This window comes from Protopterus annectens, chromosome 4.part1, assembly GCF_019279795.1.
Source record: "Protopterus annectens isolate FY-2018-M chromosome 4.part1, PAN1.0, whole genome shotgun sequence".
NCBI lineage: Eukaryota > Metazoa > Chordata > Ceratodontiformes > Protopteridae > Protopterus > Protopterus annectens.
The window spans coordinates 99,193,166-99,207,902 of record NC_056734.1 but is presented as its reverse complement, the minus strand read 5'-3'; the positions used below and the strand labels follow the sequence as shown (position 1 = coordinate 99,207,902).

At 40.9% G+C, this 14,737-nt stretch overlaps 1 protein-coding gene across 1 annotated transcript in view; it reads left to right on the top strand.

Moving 5' to 3' along the window:
• SLC25A36 (solute carrier family 25 member 36) overlaps nucleotides 1–14,737 on the top strand; it is a 950,543-nt gene that overhangs the window by 856,155 nt on the left and 79,651 nt on the right. The window contains exon 5 of the mRNA XM_044070004.1: nucleotides 9,990–10,056. Coding sequence (XP_043925939.1) covers nucleotides 9,990–10,056 — 67 coding nt within the window. The remainder of the gene's footprint in view (nucleotides 1–9,989; nucleotides 10,057–14,737) is intronic.

Here is a 14,737-nt window from a genome sequence, read left to right as displayed (position 1 = left end):
GTGTCACCACACATCTCTGGGTGTTAAGGGAATGTCAGTTGTCACAGCTTACATCCGGCTACAGAGGGATCCAGGTCTTCCTATATTTAGACAATTGGCTTTTAACTGATACCTCCGAGGATCTACTGTGATGACATCAGTCAGTCTTTTTATCATTTTTGGCAACTCACACGGGTATTTCAATAAACTTCAACAAAAGCAAGCTATCCCCCTGTCAGAGAATATAATTCATAGACTGCCACATAGTCACAGTGCTTCAGATAGCAAAACCTCCCCTTACATAAGTCAAATCTTTAAGGTCTGTACCCCTCCAAGTGGTAAAATACCCTCTGCCTCAAGTACAACTCATCCTTCGACTCTTAGGACTAATGGCCTCCTCTGTAACTCTGATTCCTTTGGCCAGATGTTACATGAGACTTCTACAGTGGACACCAACTGTACAGTAGTCACAAAAACTTCCCACCTTTTCATAACAGGATTTGCCCGATACGGGTCTGCAGAGATCATGCTCAGTGGTGGATATTGTCCAAGACAGTATTCAGGAAAGACCCTTGCATCTCCCTTCCCCATGCTTCGGTCATCACAGATGCCTCCCTTCTAGGGTATGGGGGCATTTCAAATGGAAGACATTTCAAGGAATGTGGATGGTCCGTCTAACGTTGAAGGTGTTTCAGGACCTCCTAAACAAGGATATGATCACCATCCACTCTGACAGCATGTTGGTGGATTGGTATACCAACAAACAAGGTGGAACGCGCTCATACCGTCTGTGCCTGGAAGCCATGAGAGTTTGGCATTGGGCAATGTCTTCAGACCACTTTCTATTAACACATACTCCTAGGACGTCCAGTACTTGCCATAGAAAAATTGAGCAGAACTATTCTATTGCCTTGCGAGTGGTCTCTCAACAGAGCAGTGGCAATGGAGATTTTCATCTGATGAGGCCAACCTTGCTGCGACCTCTCTGCTTCATACCTCAACAACAAATGCAGCAGTTAGTTTGCCCTCATCCCTCCACAATGACAGTCACTGAGAGATGCTGTAGCCCATTTTTGGCCCCCAGGTTTATCTTATGCCATTCCACCAATTTCCCTCATCACCAGGTTCATTCAAAAAGCCATGAAATGCAAGACATGGGTAATCCTTATCTGGCCTCTGCAGGTGTGGTTCCCCTTTCTTTGACCTCCTCTTCTGTATCCACCATGCGTTTTGGCTCTCATCCCAGATCTTAGTCATCCATGCAGGTTACTTCTATTGGATCTCCAGGCCCTAAAACTAACAGTCGCAACAACAGATGATAGGCTTTCTGCTCCAGTATATCGGTCCATATAATCTCTTCCTTTCAAAGGGACTCAACCAAGAAGATTTGCAAAAATGAAATGAAAACTTTTTTTTTCTATGTGGACCTCTTCATAAGGGTTAGATCCTTTTTCAGCCCGTTTACTTGACATTTTGGAGTTTCTGTTTGAACTGTTTAGGGCAGGCTCTAGTTACTCTGCAGTTAAAGTCCAAATAGCCACCATTTCAAATTTTAACATAGGACATAACGTAAATTGATTGCTTCTCTTTAAGTGACCACAGCTTTCCTTAGAGGAAAACTTTTATTGAGACCCCCCCAGTTCGTGATCCGGTCCCACCTTGGGATATTACATTTGTGCTTCAGTCACTTACCCATAAACCATTTGAGCCCACAACTTCAGCACATCTAAAGTTTCTTTCATGGCAGACTGTCTTCTTTCTTGCTGTTACATCAGAAAAACACGTGTCGGAAATACAAACACTTTCATGCAAGCCCCCATCCCATTTCACAAGAACAGTGTGTCACTGAGGGCAATCCCTTTTTTTCTCCATAAAAGTAGCTTCGGAATTTAACTTGAACCAACGGATGTATCTACCAGTTTTCTTCCCAAATTTTGCAAAGGAGAACATCTACACACCATAGATGTCCGCATTGTACTGAGAGTTTCAGAAAATTAAGAGCAATTGTTTGCATCCTTCTCAAAGACAAAACTTGGGCAACATGTGTCTAAAGTAACTGTATTAAAATGGTTAGTAGACTTATTTTCATTTTTTTATAAATCAACATGTCTGTTCTTACAGGGAAAGCCTAAGTCTCATTCTACCAGAGCAATGGCAACCTCAACAACATTTGCAAAAAGAATGCCAGTTAGTGACCTATGTGCTGCAGCAACTTGGTCTTCAGTTCATTCATTTCTATCTCATAAGTTATATGTGCAGTCTAGAATTCATACATCTTTTGGCTATGCCATACTCAGGTCATTCTTTGAGTCCATCCAGGTCCCTGTTGTGTTGGGTAGCTTGGGGAATCTGTCCCACCTGTTGAATCAGATGAAAACAGACAACATCGGATACGAAAGTTATGTGTTACCATAACGATAAATCCATGTGATGTTCCTTCCTCCTCTTCCTTGCCAAATTGTCACTTATCTTTTGTAGGGATCGACCAGTTGTCTGGACCTTCTCTGACCTTTGTATTACTTAAATTATATAGCGGTTTCCTGTTCTCCTATATTATTTCCTACATAGTCTATCACAAGTTGAAGTCAACCAGCAAACTCGATCTTAGATAATTCAGGCAGGAGAGGGGAATTGTGGGTTCAAAGGAGTCGGGACTTTTGAATCCAATAATATGGTATAAGGTAGTAAGGTTGGGTCTGACCAGATCCAACAACCCACATGTTGAACCAGATGAAAAATAAGACAACAAGACTCTATCATTATGGTAAGGCCATACATTTCATTTTTATTCCCCAAGGTGCAATAACTGGGCAACACTGGATACAAATTGTATTTTACAAGAATGTACATTTAAATGACAACTTCGACACACATCCACTAACCTGTTTCAGATCATGCACTGATAAAAATGCGTAATAATGAAGTAAAATGAGACACTGATGCTTTCCTACCTACTTGTCAAAAAGAGAGGAACTTAAGGAATGGGTAGTGGAAATTTTCCAACAGTAACTAGGGAAGATAAAAAAATTATTCAGAAGGCTTAGCTAGTGAGAGGGATGAAATGAAAATGAGTTTAAAAATAGGGTAGAAATTAAAAGGAAAGAGAGATGGTAAAAAAGTAATAGGAATTATTTACAGAGGCTAATAAAGGTTAAAGTGTTGCAGAATAAGAAGAGTCTCGTAGAACATGAGAAAGAGAAACCACAGAGTGCTACAGAGAAAGTAGGGAGTGTTTGAATAATATGCAGCAAGATTGCTGTTGAGCAGCTATTTTTGATAGCGGCTTCAGAGCACAAAAAGTTTGGCACAATAATGTAGGCAACACGATGTAGAATTGTCACCATACTTAGGGAACCTATGACAAGAAAATAAGAGATCCTGTAGAGGTAGTTCAGAAATGTTATGAGCATTTGCATAAAACAGAGGAATGTAGAAACCAAGAAAGAGCACAAATGGAAGTATTTATGGAACACTAAATTATGCCATGGTTAGAGGAAGATGAGGCTCAAAAGCTGATAACTAAAATAGAAGGATATGAGATAAAAATAGTGGTGTATAAGCAATCATAGGTTGGTACTAGGCTATCAGCCCTAAGGCCTATGCAAGCCTAGCCATAACAATTCCCTGGAAATTTTTTCCCCACAATATTTACTTCTCTGGGCCCCTGTCTAGCAGGGCGACTGACATGATCCCCGGGGTGAATTTCCTATAAGTTTAATAATATTTAGACTTCATGAAGTCTAAATATTATAAACTTATATTATAGTTCACAGCTACCTTGTTGCTGGCTATTTATTATTTTTGTTCTATTTTCTTGCCGTGCAACTTCCTCCGTGCAGGGAGACTTTTTGTTGAATTTTCTATCTCCCATCCAATCATCAAGTGTCCTTTTGAAGAGGGCCAATGAGGTGCTGTGCTTGACATGTATGGGCAGTCTATTCCAGAGCATGGGGAGTCTCTGGGTCAGGAACCTATCCCTCCAGCATGTTTTGTTCATTGTGATGATAAGGTTTAGATCCCTGGAGCGTGTGGCTCTGAGGGATTGGGATTTCTTTAAGTGGAGCATGTCCAACAGCTCAGGGTTTGACATGGGCTTGTATGTTAAGCAGAGATCACCTCTGAGTAGACGATATGCCACAGAGTATAGCTGGAGTTTTTTTTAGACAGCCAGCATATGGCATCTGCTTTAGGCCTGTGATTCGTTTAGTGAGGTATTTCTGTGGCCTTTCCAGCTGTTACAGATATCTTGTGAGGTACATACCAAATGGGGCATTATACTCTATAATGGGTCTAATGAGGGATGAGTACAGTGGGACAATGACCTCCTTTTTTCTGGATGAAAAGCCCTTAGTGATGAGGTGTGCCACGTAGAAGGATTTCCTGACTGTTGTGGCAATGTGGTTATCGAAAGTGAGACCACTGTCCACTTGTATCCCTAAGTCTCTCATCACACTTTCGATGTTTAGTGTCCTGCCACCTATGTGGTAGTTCATGGGTACATGTTTTTTTTCAAAGGGGATAACTATACATTTCTTGGCATTAAGCTTGAGCCCATGGCTCTGGCACCAGGCATCTGTTTCTGTAAGGCCCTTTGTAGAATATCTACATCATTTGGGGATTCAATAATGGCTCCCAGTTTGCAGTCATCTGCATACCTTGTTAGCCAGAATCCCTTAGTGTTGGCCTGTACTTCAGAGAAGTAGATGCCAAACAAGAGTAGTCCCAGGACTGAACCCTGAGGTACTCCACTTGTCTGGAGCTGGATTTGGAGTCGGCTACTTTTACAGTCTGGGTTCTGTCAGTAAGCCAGTTGGCAACCCATCGAGTGACATAGGGATTTATGCCCAGCTTAGTAAGTTTATCTATGATTCCAGAGTGGGGGGTGGTTTCGAAGGCCTTGGCGAGGTCCAGATAGGCTGTGTGGACCTCCTTACCCTCGTCCACAGCTCTGGAGACCGACTCAAAGAAGTCAATCAGATTCAGGAGACAAGATCGGCCCTTCACAAACCCAAACTGGGTGGGGTCCAGTATCTGGAGGTTGCCAATGTCTTTGTTTATAAAGAAGAGTATTTTAGCTGCAGGCTGTTACGGTGACTCAGACCTATCTCATCTTTCATAAAGGATGGGTTATCTTTAAAAACTAATCCTTCTTTTATGCCTAAAGCAGTTTGAGTTCACCTTGAAATTCATCTCCCTATATCCTTTCCAGAGCCAAACAATAAGGGAGAGACATTTTTGCATACTCTGGATGTTTCCAGACAGCTCAGGTGCTAAACTGACAGGGCAAAAGACAAAATTTTGATCAGTAGTTTACTTATAAAGGAAAAAAGAAAGTATAAGCCGTTCAAAATAGACTTATTTGTAAATAGTTGTCTTATGCTATTTAGTACAGTTATCATGGCAGATCTCTTCCAGGCAATGTCAGTATCCATTCTACCAGAGCTATAGCCTTCTCTGCTGCTTTTTAGAAAGGAATGGACTGTAGAAATATTCTAATACCATTAAATTGGTCTTCTATCCATACCTTTACCAAGCATTACAAAACTGGCTGTTTTTCTAGAGATAGGGCAGGATTTGCTAGAACTATTCTCCAGGGGCTCCTGGATTGTGATCCTCCTGCCTTCTAAGGTTTGGTGTTTATCCTGTATGGTTTAGCCTACTACAACAGTGATCTAAAGATGAACGTAGTATAGTTGTGTAAGTAAACTTGTAACAGTAGTTGTTTGAATAGCTCATGGTTGCAGTACAAACACCCTCTGTTCTTCCCCCATTTTGTATGTTGTTTTGCTGGGGGGACTATTGTCTTCCCTTCTTCTGTTGCAACATACTTATTAGCAGGGTTCTAGCCTTCCTTTTTTCCTGGATAAGAATGCTCTGATTTTTGGCACCCACACATCCACTTTAATACCAGCTCGCCCATGAGCTCCAACGAATGTTCAAGTGCGTGGAAGGTGCCCTGTAGTTTTGGAAACTGGACAGACATCCAGTCCTTGTTAAGGTGATATGTGTCATGTAGCTTAAGCTACTGCAACAGTGATCTGTTCAAATATCTACTGTTGTGACAAGTTTACTTACACAACTGTACTTTCTTTCTGAAGGAAAAATTGCCCCTCACTGAGAACCCACATTTCCTTCTAAAGATGGTTTCACATATGTAATTGGTTTTGTTTATTCATCTTTTAGTTTTCTTTGTGACAGCAGAAACCAGGGAGAGGTGGGATGCCCACACCCTGGTTTTACTTAAGCAGATTGAGTTGTTGGCTGAAATGTGTGCATACTTTTTAGGAAAAAGCAGTAGATGGTCTGACTTGCACCCGTAAGGGAAGGGAAAGTTATCTCCAAGTCGAGGACCAAAAAAGAAAATCTCTTAAACTGTAGCAAACAAGTGACTTGCTACAGTTTTATAATACCATGCACAAAGCTGTTCAGTCATGACCACAAGTAAAATATCTGCATTCATTGCTGAATTTTGGAGCTGTACATCCACCCCATCAGCATCTGCCTATTATGCCACCTACTAACACTTTGCCCTTAGAGCAGCTGCACCCTTTGTCCCGCCCTAGCTGTACCTCTGGCTTGCTTCAGTAATGTCTGTATTACAGATATTGGTGCAGTTTTTTTTTTGATCTTCAGGGGTATGTGTTCATCAGGCATTGTTTTCTCATCATAACTTTGGAAGACTGACGTCATCCAGGAAAGCTATACGTAGGATTTAGCTTTCTGAGCTCTATGCTTCTGTAGTCGTCTGGCTTCTTTCACAGTCATTGCTACTGTTTGAGATTCAGCCCAACCAAAAGCCCATGTAGTTGGCTGAAGATGCAGCATAAGATCCAGGTTCAGACTGCGCTATGCCTTTTAACAGCTGCCATGATCTTTGTGGTGATTTTACATTTTTGAGGATGGTGATATTGCAGCAGGCTGTAAGATACAAGTGCATTTAGAGCAACTACATGCTCACAGACTTTCTTCTGGTGTCTTGTTCTCGTCACTGAACTTTGGAATGGAAGACAGTTTGCACCAACTATTTGGTGAGATTTCCCTTTCTACAGCTGATCCCATTGAACACACTGATAAAGGATGCTTTACTATAGCTTTTGAGGAGTTGCTGCAGGCTTTCACATGGGGAGGGAATGTGACTTCCACTGTCAAGGGACTGTGCATCATACAGTTAAAGATAAGGACATTGTTGCTTGTCTTAAAGGCATTGAATAAAAAGCTCCTTCTGGGGGCCTTTCTAATCTGGTGAGATAAATATTCCTTTTTATACTAGCCAAACAAAACAGGGAAGAAATGCTTATGTGTAAGGGGGCCATAAATATGGGCATCCCCTCTTAACATTTCCCATCCCTAAGGAGGTGAATGAGCTGGTGGATTCTCCAAGTCACTACTCCAGTCTTCTTCCATAGCTGTGGGTTAAGGGGTCATGGCTGGTCAAGGTTGGCTGTGGATACAGACGCAGGAGAACATTGTCCTTCCCCTCTTCTGCTCAGTTAATTTGGGCAAGGGGAAGTTAAATTGCATGTCTCCTCTTTCCCTTGGCATGAAAAGGTAATTATGTGCACTTTCACACTTCCTGCATTACAAAGCTCAGGGAAGAAAACTCGAAACTCATTTTTGCTTTATGGTGGTTCAGAAGGGCATGTATTCAAGCTTTATGGTCCCCAAAGATATAAGCAGCCTTCCCAGTCCAAGCCAAGGATGCCTCTCATGACTCTTCCTCATGATCTGGTTCCTTGTGTGTACACATTGATCCCACCAGATTTGTCGACTGAGATCTCAGAGGTTGTGGCTGTTAAGAAAACCTTCACACAGCAGACCTGTGCCTCCAAGTGGAAATGGTTTTCATTTTGAGGCGAGTGATATCCTGTAATGTCCTGTTTGTTCAGGTTGGACATGATCTTCTTTTAAGTCAGAGACCTTCAGGACTTGGTCCTTAGTTATTCTGTGGTCAAGGTGCATATTGCACTTGTTTGTGTATGCCTTGGTCTTGTGAAAGATCATCAGTGCCTCTGTACTGTTTAGTTAAGCAGTGCCTTAAAGGAATCTGCCCTTTTAAAGATGTCCTTCTCACTTCAGGTAAACTTTATGATCTGCAGTCTAACAATACTTAAACCATGCTGTCCTTGTTTATCACTTTTGCGATTAGGTAAAGAGAAAGGTAAGCTCAGGTGTAAGAAAACGTAACTTTTGGGAAAGAGATTAAGGATGGTCCTTTTTGAAGAAGTGTTCTGGAATCTTTCTGTAATTTGGATACTGTCAGAAAATCAGCATCCATTGTTTATTAGTGGGTCAAGAAGGAAAGTAATACATTGAAGGTACACTGGGATAAAACATGGCCAATACTTTAGCATTTACTGGTGTTTCCCCTTCATATTTGGTAGTTAGTTTAGCTGACTGTGCACAAGGCAATGGTGTCTTTGAATTCCACTTGCAGCTGTTATACATGACTGTTTTTACAGTGTGGATGACTTATGACTGACATTGATAGGGGTGTATTCATTAATTATCTTTAAGAAAAAAAATATCTGTTGAAGTATCAGAACAGGAATGATGATATTTATATACATTTAGCAAATAAACATAGTAGGAATTTACACCACCTTTTTGTACTCAAGTAATGGGACCAGATCAGAGGCTGGGCTACCTTCAGTGTGTGTACATTCTCTTTACTTGTCCTGCATACTTGTGAGAATTAAATGTAACTTTTTCTTCTAACCCATTTATTTCTTTTTCTCCCAAACCTTATAAGTAGTTACGATACTGAATTTTGCATAGTTTCAGATCTTTAATACTCCTCTTGCATAGACTGAGGGCAGGCTTATATTTTATCACTTGTTCTTGATGTCTTGAAATGCTTTATTGAAACAAATTAAGTAAACAAACAAGCTGAGCTTTAAATAGTAGATAAAACAGTTATTTGTTCTGCTTAGATGCAAGCGTACTTTTGACATAATAAAGGAAAGAGTGCCTTGTTTGAGATTTTAATACCAATTTGCAAGGGGAGTTTGTATGCTAGGATACGAGTTTTGGTTTGTGCCCAGTCATACTATACTGCAGGGTTATAATAACACTTGATTTAGAATGAAGAATGAAAACTGTGAACTCACTCCGGTTTGTATAACATTATTCCGCATAATGTACTGTATAATCAGGGTAAATGAAATGGAGGAATATCAGAAATTTGTTATATGCTAATGTCAGACAGATTGTGTGTCTTATGTTGCAGAAATTAGGAGTTTCCTGTAAATGTATTTGTTGGCATGGAGGATGTAAAATGTGCACCCATGAAGATGTGTTGCTTATTGAAACTTCTTTTATCTTAAGTGGCATGCTCATAGTTAAATCTGGGAACGGGAAAGATCCTTTGGTATTTCTTGTGCAAGTTGGCATTTAATTGTTATGCTAAACTTGAGGGGAATAAATGGTGTACTGTAATGGGTAAAATGTAGATCTCACATCCCCACAAAAGTATTACACTATCTGTAAGCTTCAGTTGCATAAATGTCTGGTTTATAATTGCATTAGAACTAACTGTAGGTAGTAAATTGTTTTTCAGTAACTCTGTAAGTGATCACCGTTAAACTTCTGCAGTGTTGTAAGTCATTAAAAGCACTAATAATGGGGATAAGCTCAGTTGATTTTTTTTTTCTACTGGAATGCTTTCTACCACATGAATTAAAATTATAGTCTAAGCCCTCTTCCCTGGTGTTCTGTCTTGGAGGGTTATGTAATGAAAGGCTTTGGTGGCATAACCATTAAAGGGAAGTCATTGACAACTGTGAAACTAAAGTTTTGTACATACAACTGAAATGCCAAATTGTGCATTAGTTTTTGGAGAAAAGATTTTGTTTTATTTATGTATTTATTTATTTAATTTTTGAAGAGTATGTGCTTAAAAACCTATAATCAGATTTGCATTTTAAAAGTGTTGCATTGTTGTGGTTTAGTCAGTTGCAGAATTTCCAGTATGTTCAAAGTCATGTAATAAATAAAGAATAATCTTTTTATAGGATTTACTGCAATTACAGCAACCAATCCAATATGGCTGGTGAAGACTCGCTTGCAACTCGATGCCAGGTGAAAGAAATAATTCCTAAGTATTCTCTTAAAAATGTTACACACTGTTTTCAGTAGCAAATGTGACCACTGGTAAGACATTATGCACTGACCTTGTTTGATTTTAACACAGCAGAGATATGTGTTTTTTGAGGAATTTGTCTGCTGACCAGTGTCTGCTTTTTGCTGAATCAGAAAAATATTGAAATGAACTTGCCACAAATGTTTTACACACTTTAACAAATGGCAAACACATTTGAGATGCAGTAATAAATACAACTAAGTTGTTGTGTGTCTTTCGGCTTTTTCCCGGTAAGGGGTCGCCACAGCGGAACTCCGGTCCGCTAATGATTGGCAGTCGATTTTTTACGAAATGCCGAGGTGCCAGCTCGACGCCCAACCTTCAACGAAGGCACGCCCATTTACGCACGCATGTCTTTCGAACACTACCCAACCGCGGGGAGGACATGCAGACTCCACACAGAAGGTGCTCCCAAGCCAAGCCGAGAATCGAACAGGAGAACCTCTTGCTGTGAGGTAACAACGCTACCGCCATACCACCGCGGCGTGTTAATAAATACAACTAAGTGACAGTGTTAATTAAAGACGTATTATAAAAGAGACAGATCAGCTGCACCACTTATGTTGGAGGTTGTGCCCCATGCCTTCAATGAAGTATTTTGTTTCCAAAATGGAGTAGTCTTATACCAGCCAGAATTTGTCTCAAGATTTTAATTTTCCCTACCACTGTGCCATCTTGCAGCAAAAATGTAAAATTTGTACATACATATCATAGGTAAGTACTAAGTTAGTTATCCTTCTAGGATATTTTAAACCTAGCCAGTTTCCTTTTTGGTACTTGAATTAATCTATCCCATTTGGTGTTGGATTGGAATTGCCCATTCCATGGTCGACAATTGTATATTACCCCTAGTGAGAATAACTGGGTACATAACATTGATAATTTGAGGGGTTCCATGCATAGGATAAAGCATTTAGGAGCTGTTTGTGTTCTTTATAAGTGCAGGGTGCAGTCCTGGGGTAAATTTTCTGCTCATGGATGGAGAGTCCATTCCAGAGCATTGGTATCCTCTGAGAGATGAACGTATTTGGTTAAAGGATGCCTTGTATGCTAGACACAGGTCACCTCTTATCAGTCTGTAGGATACTAGCTATAGTGACAGGGCTTTAGGTCGGTCCATGTAGGACATATTGTTTAGTCCTTGCACCTTTTAATAAGGTATCTCCTTGGGTGTTCCAGTTGTTGCATGTGTCTGGACAGGTACATGCCAAAGGGGGCATTATATGCACTGATTGGCCTAATGTAGGCTGAGTAAAGGGGAACAATAACTTCCCTAGGTGTCACTGTCCACGTATGTTCCCAAATCCCAAACAACTGCTTATTGTCAATGTGGTAGTTCCGTGAGGTAGATGACTTCCCAAAGGAGGCAATAATGCATTCTTTGGTATTTAGTTTCAGTCCATGGTTTTGACATCAGTTATTGATTTGAGACAAACCTTCCGGCAAGATGGCCAAGTCATTTGGGAGTTCAGTGACTGCTCCTAGTTTTCAGTCATCTGCAAACGTAAACAGACAGAGCCTTGTGATATTTGCTTTTACTTCAGAGAAGATGGTGCCAAACAAGGGAGGTCACAACAGAGAACCCTAGGGGACTCCACTGGTGACTGGTCTCTCCATGTAGGTAAGTTTCCCTTTTCCCCTGTCATGATCATAAATGTGCTTTGTTTGTTTTATGTATGACTAGTATGGATTTCCCAATAAATGAAGGCATAGGCTGTAAGTGTGTTGCTGTGCAGATATGCCTTGTGTGTTAAGAAGGACTGCACATTTTAGAGGCACAAGTATTTTTTTTCTTTTTGTCATTTCCATTTTTTTCTGGGTTACTTACTCTCTCAGTATTTCATTTAGTAAGTTATAGACTTGTAAACCATCATGAACCATTTTTTGTGAAAGGTGTACCTTCTTTATACCATCTTGCTGTTTTTATCTTCTGTTTTGGGATGGTAACTAAACTAGCATTTCACAGTAATTTGTAATGATATATGAGGACAACAGCCATTTACACAGAATGATAACCCCTCATCAGGCATACATGCTGCATTTTAAATCTATGTGGTGGCTTCCTCAGGATAATAATAAAGAGTGGTCTAGCTGCCTCTGTTCGCAAACTCCTAATATTGGTGTTGCCACCTGTTTTTTTTCCCTCAGACTATCCGGAAATCAGAACAATTATCTGGTAGTCCAGAAAACACTGTACAAACTCTGGTACTATGCAAACAGACTGTTAAAATTGGTTAAATTTCTAATTCAGCTTTTCTTTTATTTAAGAAAAGCATCTCTAACGCATTGCAGTTGATCCAAGCCAGGAAAAGAGGGCACCACAAATTGCTTAAAATATTAGACTGCTCAAAAATTCATTACATGATGAAAATAAGTAATATTTTTCCGCACACTGTCCTGACTACGTTTGCATATGTATTGGCCACGGGCATACCAATAGTCACTCCTTTTCTGTGTATATAATATTTATCTTGTAATGTAAAGATGTTATTTGTTAAAATAATATTAAGCATGTTAAAGGCAGTATACATTTTATATGATTAATCTAGAATCACTGATAACCCAGCCACTGGGGATGCACAAGCCAGTGCATTTCTTTGTGCCGGTCCCAAGCCCGGATAAATGGGGAGGGTTGCGTCAGGAAGGGCATCCGGCGTAAAACTTCAACAAATCTTTTCATGCAGTCACCAGTTAATATTTGCATACCAAATCGGTCGTGGCCCGGGTTAACAACGACTGCCACCAGTACTGTTAGCCAACAGGGTGCTGGCGGAAATTGGGCTACTGTTGGCCGAAGGAGGAGAAGAGGCGGAAGGCATGGCCGAAGGCAGGAAGAGAGGAGAAAGGCTAGGACTGTGGTAGTGAGGGTCAGAACTTTGAATGTTGGCAGTATGACTGGTATAGGGAGAGAGCTAGCTGATATGATGGACAGAAGGAAGGTTGGTATATTGTGTGTGCAAGAGACCAGATGGAAGGGGAGTAAGGCTAAGTGTATTGGAGGTGGGTTCAAATTGTTTTATCATGGTGTGGATGGGAGGAGAAATGGCGTAGGAGTTATTCTGAAGGAACAGTATGTGAAGAGTGTTTTGGAGGTGAAAAGGGTGTCGAATAGAGTGATGTTTATGAAGCTGGAAATTGATGGTTTAATGATTAATGTTGTTAGTGCATATGCTCCACAAGTTGGATGTGCAATGGATGAGAAAGAAAAATTTTGGAGTGAATTGGATGAAGTGGTGATGACTGTACCCAAGGGTGAGAGAGTGGTGATTGGTGCAGATTTAAATGGGCATGTTGGTGAAGGGAACAGTGGGGATGAGGAAGTGATGGGGTAGGTATGGTGTTAAAGGAATGCAGAAGGTCAGATGGTAGTGGATTTTGCGAAAAGGATGGATATGGCTGTGGTGAATACATATTTTAACAAGAGGGAGGAGCATAGGGTGACATACAGTAGTGGAGGAAGATGCACACACGTCGATTATATCTTATGTAGGAGGCCAGTTTGAAGGAGATTGGAGACTGTAAAGTGGTGGCTGGAGAAAGTGTAGTTAGGCAGCATAGGATGGTGGTTTGTAGGATGACGTTGGTGATCAAGAAGAGGAGGAGGAGTGTGAGGGCAGCACCAAGGATCAGATGGTGGAAATTGAAAAAGGGTAATTGTGAGGTGGAGTTCAGGGATGAGTTAAGACAGGCACTGGGTGGCAGTGAAGAGTTACCAAATAGCTGGGTAACTACAGCAGAGCTAGTAAGGGAGACGGCTAGAAAGGTGCTTGGTATCACATCGGGACAGAGGAAGGATGACAAGGAGACATGGTGGTGGAATGAGGAATTACAGAAGAGTATACAGGCAAAGAGGTTGGCAAAGAAGAAGTGGGATTGTCAGCGAGATGAAGAAAGTCGAGAGGAGTATAAGGAGATGAGGTGCATGGCAAAGAGAGAGGTGGCGAAGGCTAAGGATAAGGCATATGAAGAGTTGTATGAAAGGTTGGACACTATGGAGGGAGAAAAGGACCTGTACCGATTGGCTAGACAGAGGGACCGAGCTAGGAAAGATGTGCAGCAGGTAAAGGTGATAAAGGATAATGAGGGAAACATACTCACAAGCGAGGAGAGTATGTTAAGGAGATGGAAAGAGTACTTTGAGGGGTTGATGAATGAAGAGAATGAGAGGGAGAGAAGGTTGGATGATGTAGGGATAGTGAATCATGAAGTACAATGGATTAGCAAGGAGGAAGTAAGGATAGCTATGAAGAGAATGAAGAATGGAAAGGCTGTTGGCCCAGATGACGTACCTGTGGAAGCATGGAGGTGTTTAGGTGAAATGGCAGTGGAGTTTTCAACCAGATTTTTTAATGAAATCTTGGAAAGTGAGAGGATAACTGAGGAATGGAGAAAGTGTTTTGGTACCGATTTTTAAGAATAAGGGTGATGTGCAGAGCTGTAGTAACTACAGAGGGATTAAATTGATCAGTCACAGCATGAAGTTATGGGAAAGAGTAGTGGAAGCTAGGTTAAGAAGGGATGTGATGATTAGTGAACAGCAGTATGGTTTCATGCCGGGAAAGTGCACTACAGATGCAATGTTTGCTCTGAGAGTGTTGATGGAGAAGTACAGAGAATGTC